Source organism: Bufo bufo, chromosome 2, assembly GCF_905171765.1.
Source record: "Bufo bufo chromosome 2, aBufBuf1.1, whole genome shotgun sequence".
Classification (NCBI taxonomy): domain Eukaryota; kingdom Metazoa; phylum Chordata; class Amphibia; order Anura; family Bufonidae; genus Bufo; species Bufo bufo.
The window spans coordinates 346294376-346319500 of record NC_053390.1 but is presented as its reverse complement, the minus strand read 5'-3'; the positions used below and the strand labels follow the sequence as shown (position 1 = coordinate 346319500).

Here is a 25125-nt window from a genome sequence, read left to right as displayed (position 1 = left end):
CGCCCCGAACCCCATTGAAGTCAATGGGGACCCGAACTTTTCGGCACTAAAAAGGCTGTAAAACAGCCCAGAAAAGGGCTAGAGGGCTGCAAAAGGCATCAAAATGTAGGTAAATTCCCTGCAAACAAATGTGGATAGGGAAATGAATACAAATAAAAATAAAATAAATAAAAATGAACCAATATCAATTGGAGAGAGGTCCCATAGCAGAGAATCAGGCTTCACGTCACCCACCACTGGAACAGTTCACTGTCAGATATTTAGGCCCCGGCACCCAGACAGAGGAGAGAGGTCCCATAGCAGAGAATCAGGTTTCATGTCATAGCAGAGAATCAGGCTTCACGTCACCCACCACTGGAACAGGCCATTGTCAGATATTTAGGCCCTGGCACCCAGACAGAGGAGAGAGGTCCCATTGCAGATAATCAGGCTTCATGTCATAGCAGAGAATCAGGCTTCACGTCACCCACCACTGGAACAGGCCATTGTCAGATATTTAGACCCCGGCACCCAGACAGAGGAGAGAGGTCCCATTGCAGAGAATCAGGCATCATGTCACCCACCACTGGAACAGGCCACTGTCAGATATTTAGGCCCCGGCACCCAGACAGAGGAGAGAGGTCCCATTGCAGAGAATCAGGCTTCATGTCACCCACCACTGGAACAGGCCACTGTCAGATATTTAGGCCCCGGCACCCAGAGAGAGGAGAGAGGTCACATTGCAGAGAATCAGGCTTCATGTCACCCACCACTGGAACAGGCCACTGTCAGATATTTAGGCCCCGGCACCCAGACAGAGGAGAGAGGTCCCATTGCATAGAATCAGGCTGCATGTCACCCACCACTGGAACAGGCCACTGGCAGATATTTAGGCCCCGGCACCCAGACAGAGGAGAGAGGTCCCATAGCAGAGAATCAGGCTTCATGTCATAGCAGAGAATCAGGCTTCATGTCACCCACCACTGGAACAGGTCATTGTCAGATATTTAGGCCCCGGCACCCAGACAGAGGAGAGAGGTCCCATTGCAGAGAATCAGGCTTCATGTCACCCACCACTGGAACAGACCACTGTCAGATATTTAGGCCCCGGCACCCAGACAGAGGAGAGAGGTCCCATTGCAGAGAATCAGGCTGCATATCACCCACCACTGGAACAGGCCACTGGCAGATATTTAGGCCCCGACACCCAGACAGAGGAGAGAGGTCGCATAGCAGAGAATCAGGCTTCATGTCATAGCAGAGAATCAGGCTTCATGTCACCCACCACTGGAACAGGCCATTGTCAGATATTTAGGCCCCGGCACCCAGACAGAGGAGAGAGGTCCCATTGCAGAGAATCAGGCTTCATGTCACCCACCACTGGAACAGACCACTGTCAGATATTTAGGCCCCGGCACCCAGACAGAGGAGAGAGGTCCCATTGCAGAGAATCAGGCTGCATGTCACCCACCACTGGAACAGGCCACTGTCAGATATTTAGGCCCCGGCACCCAGACAGAGGAGAGAGGTGCCATTGCAGAGAATCAGGCTTCATGTCTCCCACCACTGGAACAGGCCACTGTCAGATATTTAGGCCCCGGCACCCAAACAGAGGAGAGAGGTCCCATTGCAGAGAATCAGGCTTCATGTCACCCACCACTGGAACAGGCCACTGTCAGATATTTTGGCCCCGGCACCCAGACAGAGGAGAGGTTCATTCAACTTTGGGTTGCCCCGCAATATAATGGTAAAATTTTAAAAAAAGGATTGAATGAAGTGCCCTGGAGTACAAGAATATATTGTTAAGGGGAGGTAGTTATAAATGTTTAATCTGCACAAGGGATGGACAGGTCCTGTGGGATCCATGCCTGGTTCATTTTTATGAACGTCAGCTTGTCCACATTGGCTGTGGATAGTCGGCTGCGTTTGTCTGTAATGACGCCCCCTTCCGTGCTGAATACACGTTCAGACAAAACGATGGCTGCCGGGCAGGCCAGCACCTCCAAGGCATAAAAGGCTAGCTCTGGCCACGTGGACAATTTGGAGACCCAGAAGTTGAATGGGCCCGAACCATCAGTCAGTACATTCCACCATGTTAGTGAAATGCTGCCTCCTGCTAACACGTTCCGTATCAGGTGGTGGTGCAGTTAGCTGTGGCGTGGTGACAAAACTTTTCTTCATCTCTGCCATGCTAACCCTGCCCTCAGAGGAGCTGGCCGTGACACAGCTGCGTTGGCGACCTCTGAATATAAATTGTAGGCCTAGTATTTAGGCCCTGGATGGATGACAGGTATCCCTTTACGGACAGAATTACACTTGGAGATGCACGGTAGCGTGTGAAGTTATTGAGAATGACCCTATCAGCACTTTCAATGTAATATACCCTTTTATGGATAGATTTAAACTTGGCCTGATACAGCAGAAACCACTGATTTAGGGAATTGCTAATTTGGGAATTGTATTTCAACCCAGAAAAAAATATATCCTTTGCCAGACAGCAGACAGTATTACAATTGGCTAGCCACAGCTGAAACACCAGATTTAGGGTACTGCTATTTTGCCAATTGTATTTCACCCCTCAATAAAATAGCAAGCACAGCCAAGCCCCTGATGTAGGATATAGCAAAAAAAAAAACACACTATTGATGGTTAAATGGACTTGGTGGCAGCTTGTGCTGGCGCACCACAAGACACAAAATGGCCGCCGATCACCCCAGAAAAAAGTGACAGAAAAACGCTCTGGGCAGCCTAAAAACAGTGAGCAATTAACTAGCAGAAGTTGAATGATACACAGCTGTAGATCGATAACTTCAGTAAGTCTTTTTGATGAGTAAATCCTTGCCTAATCTGGCCCTAACAGCAGCAGCTGCATCCTATCCCTACACTGATCAGAGCAGAGTGACATGCGGCGCTACGTGACTCCAGTTTAAATAGAGGCTGGGTCACATGCTGCACTGGCCAATCACAGCCATGCCAATAGTAGGCATGGCTGTGATGGCCTCTTGGGGCAAGTAGTATGACGCTTGTTTTGCCAGCCTTTCAAAAAGCGCCAAGAAAGCGCCGACACCGAACCCGAACTTTTACGTAAATGTTCGGGTCCGTGTCATGAACACCCCAAAATTCGGTACGAACCCAAACTATACAGTTTGGTTTCGCTCATCCCTAATTGTAATGCGTTGTGCACGCGCGTGAGAAAAATCGCGCATGTTTGGTACCCAAACCCGAACTTCTTCACAGAAGTTCGGGCTTGGGATCGGTGTTCTGTAGATTGTATTATTTTCCCTTATAACATGGTTATAAGGGAAAATAATAGCATTCTGAATACAGAATGCATAGTAAAATAGCGCTGGAGGGGTTAAAAATTATTTAACTCACCTTAGTCCACTTGCTCGCGCAGCCGGCATCGCTTCTGTCTTCTTTCTTTGCTGTGTGGAGGAACAGGACCTGTGATGACGTCACTCCGGTCATCACATGGTCCATCACATGATCCATCACCATGGTAAAAGATCATGTGATGGATCATGTGATGACCGGAGTGACGTCACCACAGGTCCTTTTCCTCCACACAGCAAAGAAGGAGACAGAAGAGATGCCGGGCTGCGCGAGCCAGTGGACTAAGGTGAGTTAAATAAATTTTTTATTTTTTTTTAACCCCTCCAGCACTATTTTACTATGCATTCTGTATTCAGAATGTTATTATTTTCCCTTATAGCCATGTTATAAGGGAAAATAATAATGATCGGGTCTCCATCCCGATCGTCTCCTAGCAACCGTGCGTGAAAATCGCACCGCATCCGCACTTTCATGCAACCCCATTCATTTCTATGGGGCCTGCGTTACGTGAAAAACGCACAAAATAGAGCTTGCTGCGATTTTCACGCAACGCACAAGTGATGCGTGAAAATCACCGCTCATGTGAACAGCCCCATAGAAATGAATGGGTCGGGATTCAGTGCGGGTGCAATGCGTTCAACTCACGCATCGCATCCGCGCAGAATACTCGCCCATGTGAAAGGGGCCTTAGAAGTTTAGAAGCAAATCTTGAAATTTTTCAGAAAATTTTAAAAACCCACTTATTAAGGACCAGTTCAGGTCTGAAGTCACTTTGTAAAACTTACATAATAGAAACCACCCAAAAATGACCCCATTTTATAAACTACACCCCTCAAGGTATTCAAAACTGATTTTACAAACTTCGTTAATCCTTTAGGTGTTCCACAAGAATTAATGGTAAATGGAGAGGAAATTTCAGAATTTCACTTTTTTGGTAGATTTTCCATTTTAATTAATTTATTTCCGCTATCAAAGCAAGGGTTAACAGGCAAACAAAACTCAATATTTTTTGCCCTGATTCTGTAGTTTGCAGAAGCACCCCACATGTGGTCGTAAACTGCTGTATGGGCACACGGCAGGGCGCAGAAGGAAAGGAACGCCATATGGTTTTTGGAAGGCAGATTTTGCTGGACTGTTTTTTTTACACCATGTCCCATTTTTTTTTACACCATGTCCCATTTTGGAAAATACACATCACATGGTATTCAAAACTGATTTTTACAAATGTTGTTAACCCTTTAGCTGTTTCACAAGAATAAATGGAAAATGGAGATTAAATTTCAAAATTTCACTTTTTGGCAGATTTTCCATTTTAATAAATTTTTTCCCCGTAACAAACCAAGGGTCAACAGCCAAACAAAACTCAATATTTTTTGCCCTGATTCTGTCGTTTGCAGAAACACCCCATATGTGGTCGTAAACTGCTGTATGGGCACACAACAGGGCGCAGAAGGAAAAGAACGCCATAAGGTTTTTGGAAGGCAGATTTTACTGGACTAGTTTTTTTTAAATCATGTTCCATTTGAAGACCCCCTGGAGTAGAAACTTCAAAAAAATTACCACATTTTGGAAACTACGTGATAAGGTGGTAGTTTTCTTGGTATTATTTTAGGGTACATATAATTTTTGGTTGCTGTATACTACACTTTTTGTGAGGCAAAGTAACAAAAATAGCTGTTTTGGCACCGTTTAAATTTTTTGTTATTTACAGTGTTCATCTCACAGGTTAGATCATGTGTTTTTTTTTAGAGCAGGTTGTTACGGACGCGACAATACCAAATATGATACATTTTTTTGTTTGTTTGTTACAATCTTAGTATCTCCATATTCTGAAAGCCATATTTATTTTTTACATTTTGGGCGACTGTCTTATACAGGGGCTCATTTTCTTCATTATGCTGGTTTGATTGGTACTATTTTAGGGTGTATATGACATTTTGATTGCTTGCTATTACACTTTTTGTGATGTAAGGTGACAAAATGGCTTTTTGACACAGTTTTTATAATATAATTTTTTTACAGTGTTGGCCTGAGGGTTTAAATCATGTGATATTTTTATAGAGCAGGTCGTTTTATTTTTTTTTGGGCGATTGTCTTAGGTAGGGTAAAATTTTTGCGGGATGAGATGATGGTTTGATTGGCACTATTTTTGGGTGCATATGACTTTTTGATCGCTTGCTATCACACTTTTTGTGATCATGTAAGGTGACAAAAATAACTTTTTTTACAGCATTTTAACTTTTTTATTTTTTACGGTGTTCATCTGAGGGGTTTGGTCATGTGGTTATTTTATAGAGCAGGTTGTTACGGACGCGGCAATACTTAATATCTCTACTTTTTTTTTTTTTTACATTTAACACAATAAAAGCATTTTTGAAACAAAAAAAAAATCATGTTTTAGTGTCTCCATAGTCTGAGAGCCATAGTTATTTTCATTTTTTGGGTGATTGTCTTAGGTAGGGGCTCATTTTTTGTGGGATGAGTTAGGCTGGGTTCACACGGGCGTCACGTTTTGGCTCCGGATGTGTCCCGGGTGCATTGCGGCTGATGGACCATGTGATTGGACCATGTGATGTGATGTCACCACAGGTCTTTTAGCCGGCAGCTCATGATTAAAGAAGTAAGACGAGATCGGCAACTACGCGATCAAAAGGAGGAGGTGAGTTAATTTTTATTTATTTTTTTAACCCTCAATTGACCTTCTACTCAGCATTCTGTATTAAAGAATGCTATTATTTTCCCTTATAACCATGTTATAAGGGAAAATAATTCAGTGAATAGACTGTCATCTTAGCAACCATGCGTGAAAATCGCACCGCATCCGCACTTGCTTGCGGATGCTTGCGATTTTCCCTCAGCCCCATTCACTTCTATGGGGCCTGCGTTGTGTGATAAACACACAATATAGAGCATGCTGCGATTTTCACGCAACGCATAAGTGATGCGTGAAAATCACCGCTCATGTGCACAGTCCCATAGAAATGAATGGGTCCGGATTCAGTGCGGGTGCAATGCGCTCACCTCATGCATTGCACCCGCGTGGAAATCTCGCCCGTGTGAACTCAGCCTTAGACTGTTACTATTTTGGAGGGCATACGCCTTTTTGGTCGCTTGGTGTTGCACTTTTAGTGTTGTAAGGTGCCAAAAGTTGTTGTTTTTTTAACACAGTTTATATATATTTTTTTTTATGGTGTTCACCTGAGGGATTAGGTCATGTGATATTTTTATAGTGATGGTCAATACGAATGCGGCAATCCCTAATATGTCAAATTTTCTTTTTTTCCCTATTTTTTTCAAATTTTTTTAACTTTTTTGGAAAAGGACGCTTTTTTTAAAACTTGAAACTTAATTTTTTTTGTAAAACTTAATTTTTTAAATTTTTTTCACTTTATTTATTGTCCCACTCTAGTACTTCAACTTTTGGGGGACTGATCCCCTTTAAAATGCATCACAATACCTCTGTATTGTAATGCATTGGCTGTAAGTGTATTACCACTGTAATACGCTTACAGCCTGCTTGCCTATGAGATCTCACAGGCTCTCCCGTAAGGCAGCCACAATGCCTAAGGAAGGCATCGGGTTACCTTCCCTTCCATGGGGTCCACCTCACAGCAGCGCGAGGACCCCATGGACACCGTCACCTGTGAGGATACCGCACGTGCCGCAGTTAGTGCTGACCGCGGCCATGCAAGGGTTAATGCGCCGGCAACAGTGATATCACCAATGCCGGCACATACAGCAGGGGTTAGTGACAGCTGGACCCCTGCCTCTGATTGGGCGGGCGCAGCTTCTGCACCCACCCTATCAGCGCGCCATACCTGTACAGTGCTGGGATTCCTGTCCCGCATTTCTGCACCGTACATGTACGGCGCTGGTATCCTAAGGGTTAAGGTACATCACTTTTGGGGTGGGGTGGTGGGCACTGTGATTAAAAAAAAATAAGAACTTTTTTTCCATCATGGCATTCACTGCGCATGATAAATTGCTATATTTTAACAGTTAGTACATTTTTGGATGCTTCAATACCAGTGATGTTTATTATTTTTTTAGATGTAAAACTGGGAAAGGGGGTGATTAGAACTTTTATTATTTTTGTATTTTTTATTTTTAAAAACTTTTTTCACTTTTTTTACTGTACTTTTTATCCTCCCTAATGAACTTAATCATGTGATTTTCTGATCGCTTGTGGGATTTTCACTGACTGTCAGGCCATGTCTCAGGATCAGCTTCAAAGGCAGCTTGTTATTACAGGCCTGGAAGCATTCACAAGGCTCTAGACTGTCATAGCCACTGATCAGACCTCCACAAATTTGCCATAGGGGCTCCAGTCAGAGGGCAAAAGGGAATATTTTGTAGAATATTTGTTGAATATTCGCAAGTTCGAATATTCGTTATATTCTACAAATTTTTTTACTTGAAAAATCGGCAAGGTAGTTATTGCGTAATATTACGCGATCAATACAGGTGTGGGTCAAAAACGAATATATAGCACTATAGAATTTAGTGCTATACATTCATTTTTTAGAATATTCGCCTTTTTTTTCCAACTTAAGCAGGGAGGAATCATGACTTCAGATGGAAAAAGAAGACGAATATTCTAAAAAATGTATATATTCGATATAGTCATATATATTTGTTTTTTAGAATACTCATAATATTCTAAAACAAGAATATGTAGCAATAGAGCGAATATTTGAAAAAAAACCGAATGTAGAGCAATTTAGCTAATATAGTGCTATAATCTTTTTTTTTTATAGTTTATGAACTATATTAGCTCAATTGCTCTATATTCCTTTTTTTCTAATATTCGCTATATTGCTATATAATCGTGATTTAGAATATTACGAATATTCGAAAAAACTAATATATTCGATATAGTGCTATATTAGTTTTTTAAAATATTCATAATTTTTCCCATCTAAAGTCATGATTCCTCCCTGCTTAAGTTGCTTGTGGGCCAATGACTCATTGGCCCACAAGCAAGAAGCAGGGAGGAATCATGTTTTTAGTAGTGATGAGCAGCAGGGGCAATATTCAAATCTGTGATATTTCGCAAATATTTGGGTGAATATTCAACATATATTTACGAATTCGAGAATTTGTTATCTCCAGTGATTATTTTCTTGATTGTGGAAATCGGCAATTGAAAAATTTGCAATGAAAATTTGCATTACGAAAATTCGCAATTAACACTACTCCTAAAGTCAAAGATACTGCAGCCTTCTCATTGGCCCACAAGCTAGAAGCAGGGAGGGATCATGTGTACTGAGTAAAAATAAATCTCGAATATTCTAAATATTCGCAAATTCTCGAAGTGCCGATATTCGCAATAAAAATTTGCAATTCGAATATTCGTGATCAACACTGTTATACAGCTGTCTTGTATGGAGTGAGCTCAATGCGTGTTCCCACTCCAAACTTACTCTTAAGTTACGCTTAGGACGCATACTTTTAAATCATATATCATTAAAGAGGAGCTGTCACCATGAAATGCAATGTAATCTGCTGGCATCATGTTACAGAATTTGAGAAGCTGAGCAGATTGATATACAGTTGTGTGGAAAAGGATTCAGTTAACATTGTAATTTATACATTTAAGGCTCTGCTCATTCAGAACTTAAGTTCACCCCTGTGTACAACTATCAGTGACTGACAGCTATCTATGTATACACACTTACACAGAGAATGCTATCAATCACTGATAATACCTCCCCTGTGTACAACTATCAGTGACTGACAGCTATCTATGTATACACACTTACACAGAGAATGCATCAATCACTGATAACACCTCCCCGTGTGCAACTATAAGTGACTGACAGCCAGGGATGTTGCTAGGGTCTCAAAAGATCTGGGGCCCAAGCCTCAATGAATATGGTCCAGTTCTCTAAATTGACCCTCCCCCTGCACTTTCCTGTACTTGCTATATAGCAGCACATACCTGTCCCATCCAGAGCCTCCCAGGTGACGTCTCCGATGTAGATCTTCTCTGTCATCATCTTCTCCATTCGGTCTGGACAACTTCTTTCAGCTGCACCTCGTCTCTGCAGAGTGTGACACACAGACATCTTAGCTTCCTCACTTTTCTATCATCATCTCCCAACCTGGAGTCCCCACAGTGTTAGGCTACATTCACATGAACGTATTTTGTTTCCGTGTCTGTTCCGTTTTTTTGTTTTTTTTCGGATTGGATGAGAACCCATTAATTTCAATGAATCCGCAAAAAATGCGGACAGCACACCGTGTGCTATGACATCCATATGTCCATTCGGTAGCCCCACAAAAATAACAGAACATGTCCTATTCTAGTCCGTTTTGCAGACAAAGATAGGCATTGTTAAAATGGAGCCGCAAAAAAAAATGGATGCCATATGGACGTCATCCGTTTTTTTTTGCAGATCCGTAATTTGCAGACGGCATAACACATACGGTCGTGTGAGTGTAGCCTTATCCTGCTGCTCGCTGTTTTTGTGCCCCCATAGTAACAGTGCTCCTCATAGTCCCACCAATAGTAATTCCCTTCTAGAATGCCCCCATTAGTAATACTGCCCGCTACAGTACCCCCAACCATGATAACGCTCCCCAAGAGTGCCACCATTAGTAGAGGAGCCCTCCAGTATTAACAATGCCCTCACAGAGCCCCCAGTAGAAATAAGGCCCCCTATTGTTCCTCCAGTGGTAATATAAGTCCCTCCTATAGAGCCCCTCCGTAGTAATAAGAATGCCTATAATGTCCCCTGGATTTATAATACCCCTACAGTGCCACCAGTATTTATACTGCCCCTACTCTTATAATGCTCACCTTACAGTGCCCCCAGTATTTATACTGCCCCCTACTGTTGTAATGCTCACCCTGAAGTGTCCCCAGTATTTATAATGCCCCCTGCAGTGCCCCCTGTAGTTATATTCCTCCCTCCTTCATACAGTCCCATGTAAATAACAGCACACCATCTCTCCTGCCCCCTCCAATATACAGCCCCATGTAAATAACACTATTTCCCTCCCTCTGCCATAGAGTCCCATGTAAATAACATGACACCATCTCTCAAGCCCTCTCCAATATACAGTCCCATGTAAGTAAAATCACCTCCTCCTCAGCCGCCTTCAACATACAGTCCCAAGTAAATAATATCACCCCCTCCCCAGCCACCTCCAACATGCAATCCCATGTAAACATCCCCCCCTCAACACTCAGTCCCATGTTAATAACATGACTCCCTCCCCCAACCTCCTTCAACATACAGCCCGATGTAAGTAACATCACTCCCTCCCCCAGCTGCCTTCAACATGCAATCCCATGTAAATAACATCACTCCCTCCCACAGCTGCCATCAACATACGTCATGTAGAAAAAACCACAGCACTCTCCTGTCTTCAATTCAGTGGAATTTATTTCACCAGCAAAAAATGCGACGTTTCGACGTAAAGGTTTTTCTCAAGCAACATACAGAGTGAATAGTAACAGACATATATACCCATTAAACCCCTCCCAGTAAGTCACATGCCCCAATTAAACATGTAAATGAAGTGAATTACACCAATATTGTGGATCCTCTATCATCCACCCACCTGTCATTTAAACTAATAATATATTCCTCCTCTCTATCCACACAGTGACAAAATCATATACCATTAACATGGTGTTTACTCACAAAAATCATTGTAAAGTCTGGCTGGCACATCATGGGGTGGACTTGTCTCTTCTTCCTGTGTAGTGTGAAAAGGCGTGCTTCCCAGCGTCTCCATGTCAGAGCTGCGCATGCGCCATGAACACGTGCAGGTCTTCCATGAACCAATTCCCACAATGTTGCGCAGAAAGATAGTGGAGCAATATCAGAAAGGTGTTACCCAGCGAAAAATTGCAAAGACTTTGCATCTATCATCATCAACTGTGCATAACATCATCCGAAGATTCAGAGAATCTGGAACAATCTCTGTGCGTAAGGGTCAAGGCCGTAAAACCATACTGGATGCCCGTGATCTCCGGGCCCTTAAACGACACTGCACCACAAACAGGAATGCTACTGTAAAGGAAATCACAGAATGGGCTCAGGAATACTTCCAGAAACCATTGTCAGTGAACACAATCCACCGTGCCATCCGCCGTTGCCAGCTGAAACTCTACAGTGCAAAGAAGAAGCCATTTCTAAGCAAGATCCACAAGCTCAGGCGTTTTCACTGGGCCAGGGATCATTTAAAATGGAGTGTGGCAAAATGGAAGACTGTTCTGTGGTCAGACGAGTCACGATTTGAAGTTCTTTTTGGAAATCTGGGACGCCATGTCATCCGGACCAAAGAGGACAAGGACAACCCAAGTTGTTATCAACGCTCAGTTCAGAAGCCTGCATCTCTGATGGTATGGGGTTGCATGAGTGAGTGTGGCATGGGCAGCTTGCATGTCTGGAAAGGCACCATCAATGCAGAAAAATATATTCAGGTTCTAGAACAACATATGCTCCCATCCAGACGTCATCTCTTTAAGGGAAGACCCTGCATTTTTCAACAAGATAATGCCAGACCACATTCTGCATCAATCACAACATCATGGCTGCGTAGGAGAAGGATCCGGGTACTGAAATGGCCAGTCTGCAGTCCAGATCTTTCACCTATAGAGAACATTTGGCGCATCAAAAAGAGGAAGGTGCAACAAAGAAGGCCCAAGACGATTGAACAGTTAGAGGCCTGTATTAGACAAGAATGGGAGAGCATTCCTATTTCTAAACTTGAGAAACTGGTCTCCTCGGTCCCCAGACGTCTGTTGAGTGTTGTAAGAAGAAGGGGAGATGCCACACAGTGGTGAAAATGGCCTTGTCCCAACTTTATGGGGATTTGTTGACACCATGAAATTCTGATTCAACATATTTTTCCCTTAAAATGGTACATTTTCTCAGTTTAAACTTTTGTTCTGTGATTTATGTTCTATTCTGAATAAAATATTAGTAGTTGGCACCTCCACATCATTGCATTCAGTTTTTATTCACGATTTGTATAGTGTCCCAACTTTTTGGAATCCGGTTTGTATACACACTTACACAGAGAATGCTACTAATCGCTGAGAACCCCTCCCCCGTGTACAACTATCAGTGCCTGACAGCTATCTATGTATATATATATACTTACACACACACACATATATATACACTGCTCAAAAAAATAAAGGGAACACAAAAATAACACATCCTAGATCTGAATTAATTAAATATTCTTCTGAAATACTTTGTTCTTTACATAGTTGAATGTGCTGACAACAAAATCACACAAAAAAAAAAAAAATGGAAATCACATTTTTTAACCCATGGAGGTCTGGATTTGGAGTCACCCTCAAAATTAAAGTGTAAAAACACACTACAGGCTGATCCAACTTTGATGTAATGTCCTTAAAACAAGTCAAAATGAGGCTCAGAAGTGTGTGTGGCCTCCACGTGCCTGTATGACCTCCCTACAACGCCTGTGCATGCTCCTGATGAGGTGGCGGACGGTCTCCTGAGGGATCTCCTCCCAGACCTGGACTAAAGCATCTGCCAACTCCTGGACAGTCTGTGGTGCAAAGTGACGTTGGTGGATAGAGCGAGACGTGATGTCCCAGATGTGCTCTATTGGATTCAGGTCTGGGGAACGGGCGGGCCAGTTCATAGCATCAATGCCTTCGTCTTCCAGGAACTGCTGACACACTCCAGCCACATGAGGTCTAGCATTGTCTTGCATTAGGAGGAACCCAGGGCCAACCGCACCAGCATATGGTCTCACAAGGGGTCTGAGGATCTTATCTCGGTACCTAATGGCAGTCAGGCTACCTCTGGCGAGCACATGGAGGGCTGTGCGGCCCTCCAAAGAAATGCCTCCCCACACCATTACTGACCTAATGACAAACCGGTCATGCTAGAGGATGTTGCAGGCAGCAGAACGTTCTCCACGGTGTCTCCAGACTCTGTCACGTCTGTCACATGTGCTCAGTGTGAACCTGCTTTCATCTGTGAAGATCACAGGGCGCCAGTGGCGAATTTGCCAATCTTGGTGTTTTCTGGCAAATGCCAAACGTCCTGCACAGTGTTGGGCTGTAAGCACAACCCCCACCTGTGGATGTCGGGCCCTCATATCACCCTCATGGAGTCTGTTTCTGACCGTTTGAGCAGACACATGCACATTTGTGGCCTGCTGGAGGTCATTTTGCAGGGCTCTGGCAGTGCTCCTCCTGTTCCTCCTTGCACAAAGGCGGAGGTAGCGGCCCTGCTGCTGGGTTGTTGCCCTCCTACGGCCTCCTCAACGTCTCCTGATGTACTGACCTGTCTCCTGGTAGCGCCTCCATGCTCTGAACACTACGCTGACAGACACAGCAAACCTTCTTGCCACAGCTCGCATTGATGTGCCAACCTGGATAAGCTGCACTACCTGAGCCACTTGTGTGGGTTGTAGACTCCGTCTCATGCTACCACTAGAGTGAAAGCACCGCCAGCATTCAAAAGTGACCAAAACATCAGCCAGGAAGCATAGGAACTGAGAAGTGGTCAGGTCACCACCTGCAGAACCACTCCTTTATTGGGGGTGTCTTGCTAATTGCCTATAATTTCCACCTGTTGTCTATCCCATTTGCACAACAGCATGTGAAATTGATTGTCACTCAGTGTTGCTTTATAAGTGGACAGTTTGATTTCACAGAAGTGTGATTGACTTGGAGTTACATTGTGTTGTTTAAGTGTTCCCTTTATTTTTTTGAGCAGTGTATATATATATATATATATATATATATATATATATATAAATCTGCTAGCTTTTCCTGCTCTATAACTTGCAGCCTGTTGATTACACTGTATTTTGTTTTTAAAGAGTAACTGTTTTTTGCCCCACAATTTAATAGTACAGGTAAATATGTATAATCAGTTTTTATTAACATTTTAATAGCTTGGCAGAAGCAATAGTCAAGTATAAAAGTATATACCAAGCGCACAGGCTCGGTTATTTATACTTACATATCCATCATACATTAGTCCCAAAGGGGTAAAATAGAAAAGTAACAGAATCCTTGATTTGGAATTATACATCCAATACAGATATAATAGAACATCATAACAGTATATAATGAGAAAAAAAGGAAAAAGCTGAGAATCAAACAAGGGGAGATAGTAGGAGGAAGAAGGGAAGGACAAGGGAAGGTATAAGATGAACAAGCCACAAGCAGCCTATTCAATCCTTCTGTTCTAGTCTCATATGATAAGAAAATTGAATCCTGGGGCTGATTGGAATACAACCCAATATTGCCACAAAGTAAAGAATCTTGCAGGGTCTCCATGGACCTCCGCAGAGACTCCCTCTATCCTCTAAATGCGTAACATCTCTTTGTACCACTCTAGAATGGAAGGCAAGTACAGGTAACTATAAAAAAAAAAACGTAATTTATTTCATCAGAGAAAGATGCTTCCTTCTTCTTTTATCAGACTACTGTCATGTTCTACCTCCTCTTCACTAACTCTCAATACACTGTTCAGATATATCTTTTTAGTGGAGACTGGCTGCCTGCTCACTGAGGCATCAGATTACCTAGAAGTCTATCGAGAGGGGGGAGGAGAAGAGCAAGGGAGGGACTGCTCTGATCTACTGTCTAACTTCACTGATGGATCTACATGTAAACTGCTGTACTCCTTTACTTCTGACAATGTGCTACAGAAAATTAGGGAGGAGATGATGCTGTTTATCTGTGTCCTTTGAATAGGTAGACATTATGATCAACTAGTCTCCACCTACTATCTCAGGAAACAAGAGAATTACAGATTGCAGAGAGTAAAACTGCTAAAGATGCCAGACATAAGTCATATAATGGCCAGAATTAGTGTTATTCCTGATGTACACACACATTGGAACTTTTTCTGAAAAATTACTTGAAACCACAGTTGCACTTTAACTGTTACACTAAGGAATAGAAGATAAAGCTGGGCATTGCTTAGTAAGGTGGACTGTATTCCATAATATGTACAGTATGTGCTATGGTAATAGGGAATACAGTGTGTTCTATGCTGCATCATACCAGTCTTCATACATGACCCACTCTGTGTTTACATATGCTTTTGGATACAGGTCATATAACAATGTTACACACATCAGTTTGAATCAAATTAATCATCTGTATGAAATTGTGTATCAACTATCATAGACAAGATAGACTTTATATTTTATATCCACAAAGAGACAGCAATATAAGTTATAGTCATACACAGGTTTTTTTTCTGAGGAGCCCGATTGCCCTTATGCCGCAGTGTTTCAAATTGCACATGATATTTTGAAGGCCTTGTTATTGATTTTTTTTTTAGTCACAGTAGCATCTTTACAGTATTTGGGATTTGAATATTATGTATAATCACAGCAATAACTCTTTAATATACCTTTAATTTGGGTGAGATTTCAAGTAGAAAAAATAAAAAGAGGATTACGGGTGCTACTAGCAGGAAAATAATTTACTAAAAGTGAGTAAAAAGCATAAAAAGCAACGTGTTTGGGAGGGTAAAAATTGGGTGAACTCTGAGATCTGTTCCCACCTGAACATTGACAATATATTAAAACTACATGAAAACAACATCAATATTAGAGAAAAAGGATCAAAAGGTGCAGTGTTCTTCCTGTGGAATCTCTCTGATAATTCTCCTGAGTAAATGCATTTCCCATAGCTAAAAAAAAGTCGAAAAATGTTATCCAAAAAATAACTCAAAATAGAAATCTGCTTCTTGAAAATACGCATGTTTTTCCTGGTGTTTATTTTTAACAAATACAACAGATTAATGAATATTGGTGTTATATTGATTAAAATAAAATAACATGTTTATTTTACTAATTTTAATATTCAGAAGTCGATAAAGGATCTATTATCGATATCTTGACTAAGAGAAGCAATGAACAGCGTCAAGAGATTAAAGCAGCTTACCTAAAGAAAACAGGAAAGGTATGGACACAATAAGACACATGTAATGCAGAATATAATTTTTTGGGGAAATTGCAGAATTTTATTAAATTATATCAGTGATGTTACAATATATTTAAAGGAGGTTGTCTCATTACAACAACTAGCTATAATAGCTATAAAAGGAAAGACCCTTAGGCTCTGAGCCAGATAAGAGGGATCCAATATTTTAAGTGGCACAATGTAATTGGGGGCCCTGTTACAAATTTTGCCTTGGAGCTACAGAGCGTCAACTTATACCTCTGTTATAACTTCCTATAACATGTATAAGGCTACATACAACCATATTATGTATTGGCATCGGTACTGTGCTATGGTATAGAAGTTTCTGTATATCCATCTAACTCCATATTGGATCAATGTATACAAATGTGGGAGTAACCTGTATACAAGTACCATTTAAGTATTTCTCTGGATCAAAAATGAACCAATTTTTGTTTATTTTCTAGACTTTAGAAGAAGCTATGAAGAAGGCTCTCAGTGGTCAACTAGAATCTGTGATATTGGATATGTTGAAAACTCCAGAGGAGTTTGATGCTAGCAAACTAAAAGCAGCAACAAAGGTATCATAATGTTGAGTTGTATCTCATGCGAGGTATATAAGTTTGTTCCGCTTTATTAGGATTTTTCTATAGTAAATTAGTCTTGTGTGTTTTACCCTAGTATTTTATTCCAGGAATGATAGGCTACCACGTTCCAAAGCTCTATTTACACCATAGTTTTCATTTTAACTGTTTGGCAATTAGAAATAATACACTAGCCACGTGTAACCAATGCAGCAAATCAGGTAAACCAATGCAATAAAACATAACTTTTAATGATTCCTTAAAATCAAACCCACATGATGTCTGGTATCTACAGACACGTAAAAAGTATGTACAGTACACCATTAAACTTGCCTTAAAACATAGTCATGCAGATCAAATCAGCAATATATACAGGGTCTTGTAAACCAATTGCCCTGAAAGTGAATGTACAGTATCTTTGGTCAGACACACAAAATTGCATGTGTCAGGACAAAAAAAAAACAAATGGTGGTCCTGGTGAAGGTGAGTCAGTTGGTCTTTTTGTAGCCAGCATTTTGACCGAACTGTAAACTGTTGCTGGGCTGGCACATACAATGTACACTCTATTTTGCCCTATCAGGGCTTGTATACCCCAAGTGTCCTCCTAATATCGAGTTACTGGATTGAAAAGTGCAGCCCCATCTGGACCCTGTCCCTATTTACCAGGCTCAGGGGAAGAATAAACTGCCATCCCAGTAGAGGAGTAGTCAAGATTTGTAGCCCCTACGCATAGTTCCACGTGTTAGACATCTTAACTAATAAACTATGTTTGTTACTATGTCTTGAACCTGTCATATGTGGCCTTCCTGTGGATACAATGTGCTTACCTTACTATAACCCTTCCTCCATTCACTGATGAGTCTGGGGGATATTTACAGATGAAACACATAGAGATTATGAGTTGCTACTATTTGTCTACTGGGGTGCTGGTTTATTTTACCTCAAGTGTATGCTTTCAGGACCTGGTTAATAGGGACAGATTCTGGACTCTGTATTAGGAGATCACTTAGGGTGTACTAGCCCTGGTAGGGCACAGTAGGGTGAACATTTTATACCCTAGCTCCACTACAGTTTACAGTTCACGAGAACTCTGGCTACAGGGACACCAGCAGATCCATCTTTAATGACTCTTTAATGAATCATTAAAAGTTACCTTTTTTTGCATAATTTTTCCACCATCATTTTTTATGCATATATTTGACAATTAGCTAAAGTGTTAAAAAGAACAGTGTACATTTTTCAGTTACAAGGATGTCTTAAAATGAAACCAGATATAGAATTACTAATACGTTTTGCACTAATAGTAACTGTGTATGTAAATCTGTTAAAGGGTCTTGGGACAGATGAAGATACACTCATTGAAATTTTGGTAACAAGACCTAATCAACAAATCAAAAAGATTAAGGAAGTCTACAAAGCAGGTATCTAGCCAGTGAACCATGCGGTAACAGTTCTAGTATCTGCTTGATGAATAAAGTAGAAAAAAAGTTTATATTGCTAAATCACAGCCAGCTTACATTTATACCTGGATGTTTAAGGCAGTTTTTATGTGTGTGTTTTATTGTTTTAGCCAGAACTAAAAGTAGACTTTAAGGTGGGGAAATTAAAAATTATACTTCTTTTTGTATCTGCATCTATTCTTTGTTTGTGGTTTAAATGCATCAAAAGCTGCTCTCTGTGTCTCATAATTACTTTCAGACTATTTGGTGTTTAGTTATGGTATGTTGACTACTGTCAACTGATGGCAGAACATTGTGTGACCAAAGCTCTTAAAAAAAATTTAAAACTGTAAAATAGCATTTATTGAAAAGGTTCCTTATTTCTATGGATGACATATTCTGCTGAAGCTGTGTTTTTTCGTTACCATTCAAGTTTATGGACACTAAAACCTAAAGTCTATTAATCAACCAACTGCTAAGTAAGAACTTTCAATGTAGAAGAAGGCAGCTGTGAGATTATGATTTGGTATATCTAGAACTCTTCAAGCTGAGAAAAACACTTTTTTAATGTGTAATGATTCTATTTAATCATCCAATGACATAACTGATATACGTATACAATGTTGTTTGCTTTTCAGCTTATAAAACTGATCTTGAAAAGGATATCACTGATGATACATCTGGAGATTTTCAGAAAGCGTTGTTGGCCCTCTTGAAGGTATAGTCCAATAGTGGAGTTATCTTCATAAGAGCAGATCAAGCCTGGGCTCCTCTTTTGTTATCCAAGATGGTTGCACTGCATCTCAGACTACCTGATGTAAACTGTGCATTGGTAACTCAATACATTTGCTAGGCCCAGCTGTTAGATTCTACAACACTACTCATTGACTTACAATGGATTTAGTGACGGATCCGTCTTGTTCATTTGGGATATAATTCAACCCGATCTGTTCTGAACGGATGCAGACAGTTGTATTATATACCCGATGCGTTTTTATTGAACCCATCCAGCAAAAAAAGAAGATGTCAAAGTAGCCTAATACGTTTTTCAGACATGTTAAGTTTTTGCTGCAGGGCCCTATCGTATCTGTGTTTCCTGATGTTAATGGACCACTAAGTCAGATTAATACTTTTGCTACTGTTATCATACATCTACTGTACTTGTAAGGCACAACCGTTGTAATATATGAACACAAGAGTAAGACAGGCAGTATATTTTGCACAAATTTATTTTAGCAATGAAATGGATCACTCAGGGTTGTACAATGACACAAGATCAGCCTGTAGATCTGTACAAACCCCTGACACAGGTCACCATCATCTCTCAACTGCCACACAGCAGTGATAACAGTCCCAGTCACTCTCCTGTAGCTGTCTTGTTAACTCTTCTCTCAGTTTTAATGTCTCTTTCTCTCTAGATAACTGCTCTCCTTCTCAACTGTCCTCTCAGGGGTTTCTCTCCAGTCTCTCCTCTCATAAGTCCTCCAGAACAGGCCCTCACAGCCCTGCTCTCTATAAACATAGAGCTCAAGCCCCTTCCTCCTAGCGTTTTCTACAGTGTTTAATACTGGGCTGACTGAGCATGTTCTACATATACAGTATAAGCAGACAGACAGATAAATGTGAAAGACAACCTCAGTTTTACATCTTAAACTTAGCACAGTGGAATAGAGGTAATACACTGATTGACAAAAAAAGACACATCAAGAAGGAGTTGTTGGAATTGAATGAAACTTTATATGAGTGAATTACAGTATTAGAGAGAAAGGATAATGTTCTGAATGAGCAAGTGTGAACCCCCGCAGATGAGTTCATTAGGGAAAACTGTACAATTGAAAGGAGGCTCTAGTACCCTTCTGGGCCGCCTCTAGCCTGGATACAAGATGAGATATGGTTGGTCATGGAGGCATACAGGTTTCATATAGTATTCTGCAGGGGCGTAACTAGAAGTGACTGGGCCCCACAGCAAATATTTGTAAGGGCCCCCCCAGCGCGCTTCGCACTTCCCTCCTCCTGTGTAAACCCCACTCCTTTGGCACAGTGTAGCGGTATACTGTATATTGTGGGGCACAGTGTAGGCTATATGTGTATAACATAAACATATTTCATATGAAAACTTACTGTTACTTGGCTTGGCCCTTGGGGATCTCGTACACCACTTCAACACTTTGGCCGGGGGCTCGGCGGAGCTGATGTTGTGTTTTATCCTAATGAGAAAGATTTCATAATAAGGATTTGGGGAAGGGGCTGAGGGATACCAGAGCAGGGAGAGGCTGGTGCTGTTACTAGGGGGTCATACCATGGGGGAGTAATAAAGCCCACCATAATGCCCCCCCAGTAGAAATAATTCTCCTTATAATGTGACAGTGCAAAAATACCCCCTTGTAATGCCCCCAGTTGAGCTAATGTCCCCATAGTGCCCCCATAGTATCCCCATAATGTCCCAGTATAGAATACCCCTATATAGTGCCCCCAGTAAATTTCCCCATAGTGCTCTTCTCTCCCCTTCCTGCTAGTGCCCCCCATAATGTACCAGTATAAAATGCCCCATATATAGTGCCCCAGTAGATGCCCCTCAGTGTCCGGCCTCTAATAGGCTGCCGACCTAGTGTCCCCCATAATGCCCCCCAATAATGTGCTAGTAAGTGTCCCCATAGATGCCCCCCCCATCATGTGCCAGTATCAAGTGCCTCTCTCCTCCCCCCACATGTCCCAGTATCATAGTGCCATCTCCCCCCCAATGTGCCAGTATCAAGTGCCTCTCTCCTTCCCACCCCCCATGTGCCAGTATCATAGTGCCAAACCCCTCCATGTGCCAGTATCAAGTGCCTCTCTCTTCCCCCCATGTCTCAGTATCATATTGCCATCTCCCCCCCTAAAAAAGTGGCAGTATCAAGTGCCTCCCCCCACCATGTGCCAGTATCATAGTGCCAAACCCACCCATGTGCCAGTATCAAGTGCCAAACCCCCCACGTGCCAGTATCAAGTGCCTCTCTCCTCCCCCCCATGTGCCTGTATCATAGTGCCATCTCCCCCCCCCAAAAAAAAGTTGCAGCATCAAGTGCCTCTCCCCCCCATGTCCCAGTATCATAGTGTCATCTCCCCTCCCAAAAAAGTGGCAGTATCAAGTGCCTCTCCCCCCCATGTGCCAGTATCATAGTGTCAAACCCACCCATGTGCCAGTATCAAGTGCCAACCCCCCCCCCCACGTGCCAGTATCAAGTGCCTCTCTCTTCCCCCCCATGTCCCAGTATCATAGTGCCATCTCCCCCCAAAAAAGTGCCAGTATCAAGTGCCTCTCTCCCCCCCATATGCCAGTATCAGGTGCCAACCCCTCCCCCCATGTGCCAGTATCAGGTGCCAACCCCCCTCCCCCCATGTGCCAGTATCAGGTGCCAACCCCCCTCCCCTCATGTGCCAGTATCAAGTGCCTCCCGCTCCCCCCATGGCAGTAACAGTTGAATATTTAAAAAAAAATAAACACTTCTACTTACCTCCATGTCAGCGATGCAATGCAGCCTCTTCCTGGGTCCCACCCTGTATGTCCATATATGGAGTCAGTGCTTGTATTTCAGAAAAGTTTCTGCTGGGATTCAAACCCACAACCTTCTGTATCAGAGGTAAAGCACTTAACCACACAGCCATAAGAGCTGCCTTGCCAATGATTGAAAAAATATGAGACTTCTACTGTTATAGCTGGCTAAGTGTACATCTATACACATGACAGCTGCCTCAACACACCCAGCACTGCTATATCTCTATATGACAGCTGTCCCAGAACACTCAGCTCTGCTATATCTCTATATATGATAGCTTCCCCAGCACACCCAGCTCTGCTACATCTAATACACATGACAGCTGCACCAGCACACTCAGCTCTACTATATCTCTATATATGACAGCTGCCCAAGCACACCTAGCACTGCTACATCTATATATCTCTAAGTATTGCTATACAGTAGATAGATATATAGAGATATAGCAAAGCTGAGTGTGCTGGGGCAACTGTCATGTGTATAGATGTAGCAGAGCTGGGTGTGTTTGGGCAGCTGTCATGTGTATAGATGTAGCAGAGCTGGGTTTGCTGGGGCAGCTGTCATATATAGAGATATAGTAGAGCTGAGTGTGCTGGTGCAGCTGTCATGTGTATTAGATGTAGCAGAGCTGGGTGTGCTGGGGCAGCTATCATATATAGAGATATAGCAGTGCTGGGTGTGTTGGGGCAGCTGTCATGTGTATAGATGTACACTTAGCCAGCTACAACAGTAGAAGTCTCATATTTTTTCAATCAGTGGCAATGCAGCCCTTATGGCTGTGTGGGTAAATGCTTTGCCTCTGATACATGAAGGTTGTGGGTTCGAATCCCAGACACATCAGGAGACTTCAGGAGACAGTAAGATTAAGATCACATTAGCGAGGGGGCCTGGTCCACCACCTCTGCTGCTGTGAAGGGGCTCTGAACAACAAGAATCGATCATATTTAACTAACTTGAAAATAAACTGTCACACACGCTGCCGGGGCGCCGGGCCCCTTGGCACCCCGGGCCCCGAAGCAGCCGCTTCCCCGGTAGTTACGCCACTGGTATTCTGCAGCACATATGCCCACAGATGTTGCAGCTGGGCCTGTAGATCCTGTAAACTCATTGGTTGCTGAAGCTGACATCCCAGCTGGTCCCATAAGTGCTTGATAGACGATAAAGCTTGTGACCAGGCAGTCCAAGGAAATGTTGCAATCGGATAGAAACATTCCTGGGAAATCTTTGCATTGTGAGCATTATCTTTAGTGTGGAGCGAATCGAACCATTCGAAGCAGAATTCAATCAGAATTTTAGGAAAAATTTGTCACAAAGCAAAATTTCTTTGCGCTTTGTGGTAGGGAATACATTTTTCCTAAAATGGTGGCTGAAAACCCAAAAAAATTATACTCACCTCATCCACTGCTCCTGTCAGTGATCACATCACCGCGCGTAGCCAGTGTGAACATATGGTGATGTCATCCCGCTCGCCACAGGTCCTTTGTTGGGTTTTCTTCAATAAAGATAGGAGTGGATGGCCTCTCCACGATCAAGTGGATGAGGTGAGTATATATAAACCCGGATTAACCTGAGCACATGAATGTAAGTCTCAGGTGCTGCAATCAGCATTGAATGCGACATCTGAGGGGTTAAAGACAGGGGGCAGCGCAATCACCATTCCCTATAATTGCGCGCACTTTTTACAATGAAAAGTGAATAGTGACAAAGTAATTCATAACAAATCGAATTTCTTGATGAAGTTTGGCGAAACTGGCAAAACTTCGCTCATCGCTTATTATCTTGGCTGAAAAATGCCAGTTTGACACTTTGCCATGAGAGGCAACACATGTGGCATAAGGATGTCCTGTACATATTGCTTAGCTGTTAATGTCCCTTATATCACTACTAGGGGTGACCAACTGTCATATGCAATGGCTCTCCAGATCATCACACCAGCAATTGGGGCAGTGTGTCACATCATAGCAAAAGCAGGATTAAAGCTCTCACCATGGGGTATCCATGCTCAAACTCGACCTTCCGTTATTGGATCACAAATTTAACCTGGATTCATTGCTAACGACAAAAAGGTTCCATTCTGTAGCAGTCCAGGTTTATTCAGGGCACCACTGCAAATTAAGGAAAGGTGCCTCCTTGTCTGGATGTTTGGAAATTAAACCGTGGGAGCTCCCTCATGCTTGTTGGGGGATCAAACGATTCTCCAATGGTGGCTGTCTGGGCCTGTTCACAATGGGTGCATGCCCTTATGTAACCACTGCTCAAAATACTATCCAACAGCTAGTCAGAACAACCTAGATGGCAGGGAATTTGTCTAAGTGATCATCCTGGTTCTCTCAGTACAATGATGCGCCCCTCTTAAAGTCTGTTAACTGGGCAAAATGTCTTTGAGTGTATCGTAGAGACATGTCAACGATCTCTCATCAAGAGGTACACTACCCAAAAGTAGTTTTGAGAGACTTTTTATATATGGCAGTAGGGGTTAACACTTTTACACCCTCTCATGGCAAGACCCAGTAATCATTTAACACGTGTAATCATTTTCCATTCTGCCTGAGACATAACTGCATGCCGAGTCAATGTCAATGAGTGTACAAATACTAGAACAGGCTGCAATATATACTACAGGCATGTTTACCCCTCTTACATACATGTTCATTACAAAACCATATGAGAAATCTTGATTCTTTTATTAAATTAGATATAACATAATGTCTTCTATTTCAGTATGAATTAGATTTGTATAATATTTTACATATTAATTGAAGCCAAACCAAAGCCTATAAGTATAAAACTTAACTTTGTTTCAGGGGGTACGCAGTGAAGGACTGCTTTGTTAATGAAGATCTGGCTGATAAAGATGCAAAGGAAAATTATGTAGTCAATACAATTCATAGCAAATATATTTTTGTGGTATACTTTTTATATTCTTTGATTAATAATAGGCCATATTATACAGAAATATGTCCTGTATTTTACTAGGCACTATTTGAAGCAGGAGAAAATAAGGAAAAAGGCTGATGCGTATCTAAATCATAGAAATTTTGACTGAGAGAAGCTTTCCACATTTACATCAAGGTAATGATTAATAATAATTATATTGAGAGATGATAAATTTGTATAAATCAAATTTGTCTTGAGACAAATCCGATTATTTGGGGATTTGATTCGGACTAAATTGGTGGTCACCATTTTATAGGTCTGAAGAAAGAGAATAAGCATCTACCACCAAAAAGAGATCATTTGTGTGTTTTAATTTAAAAATAAACTTTTACAGCGTAGTGTATTTTTAAGTAGGCTGTTTGTTACCACCAGCTACCATAACCATATAT

General features: G+C 42.0%; 1 protein-coding gene across 1 annotated transcript in view; it reads left to right on the top strand.

Annotated features, from left to right (window-relative positions):
• Window positions 1-24802, top strand: part of LOC120989152 (annexin A1-like) — a 30012-nt gene extending 5210 nt beyond the window's left edge. Inside the window, exons 4-9 of the mRNA XM_040417073.1 lie at window positions 16146-16240; window positions 16708-16821; window positions 18155-18245; window positions 18902-18981; window positions 24604-24661; window positions 24776-24802. Of these exons, the coding sequence (XP_040273007.1) occupies window positions 16146-16240; window positions 16708-16821; window positions 18155-18245; window positions 18902-18981; window positions 24604-24633 (410 nt within the window). The 3' untranslated portion in view covers window positions 24634-24661; window positions 24776-24802. The remainder of the gene's footprint in view (window positions 1-16145; window positions 16241-16707; window positions 16822-18154; window positions 18246-18901; window positions 18982-24603; window positions 24662-24775) is intronic.
• The last annotated feature ends 323 nt before the right edge of the window (window positions 24803-25125 follow it).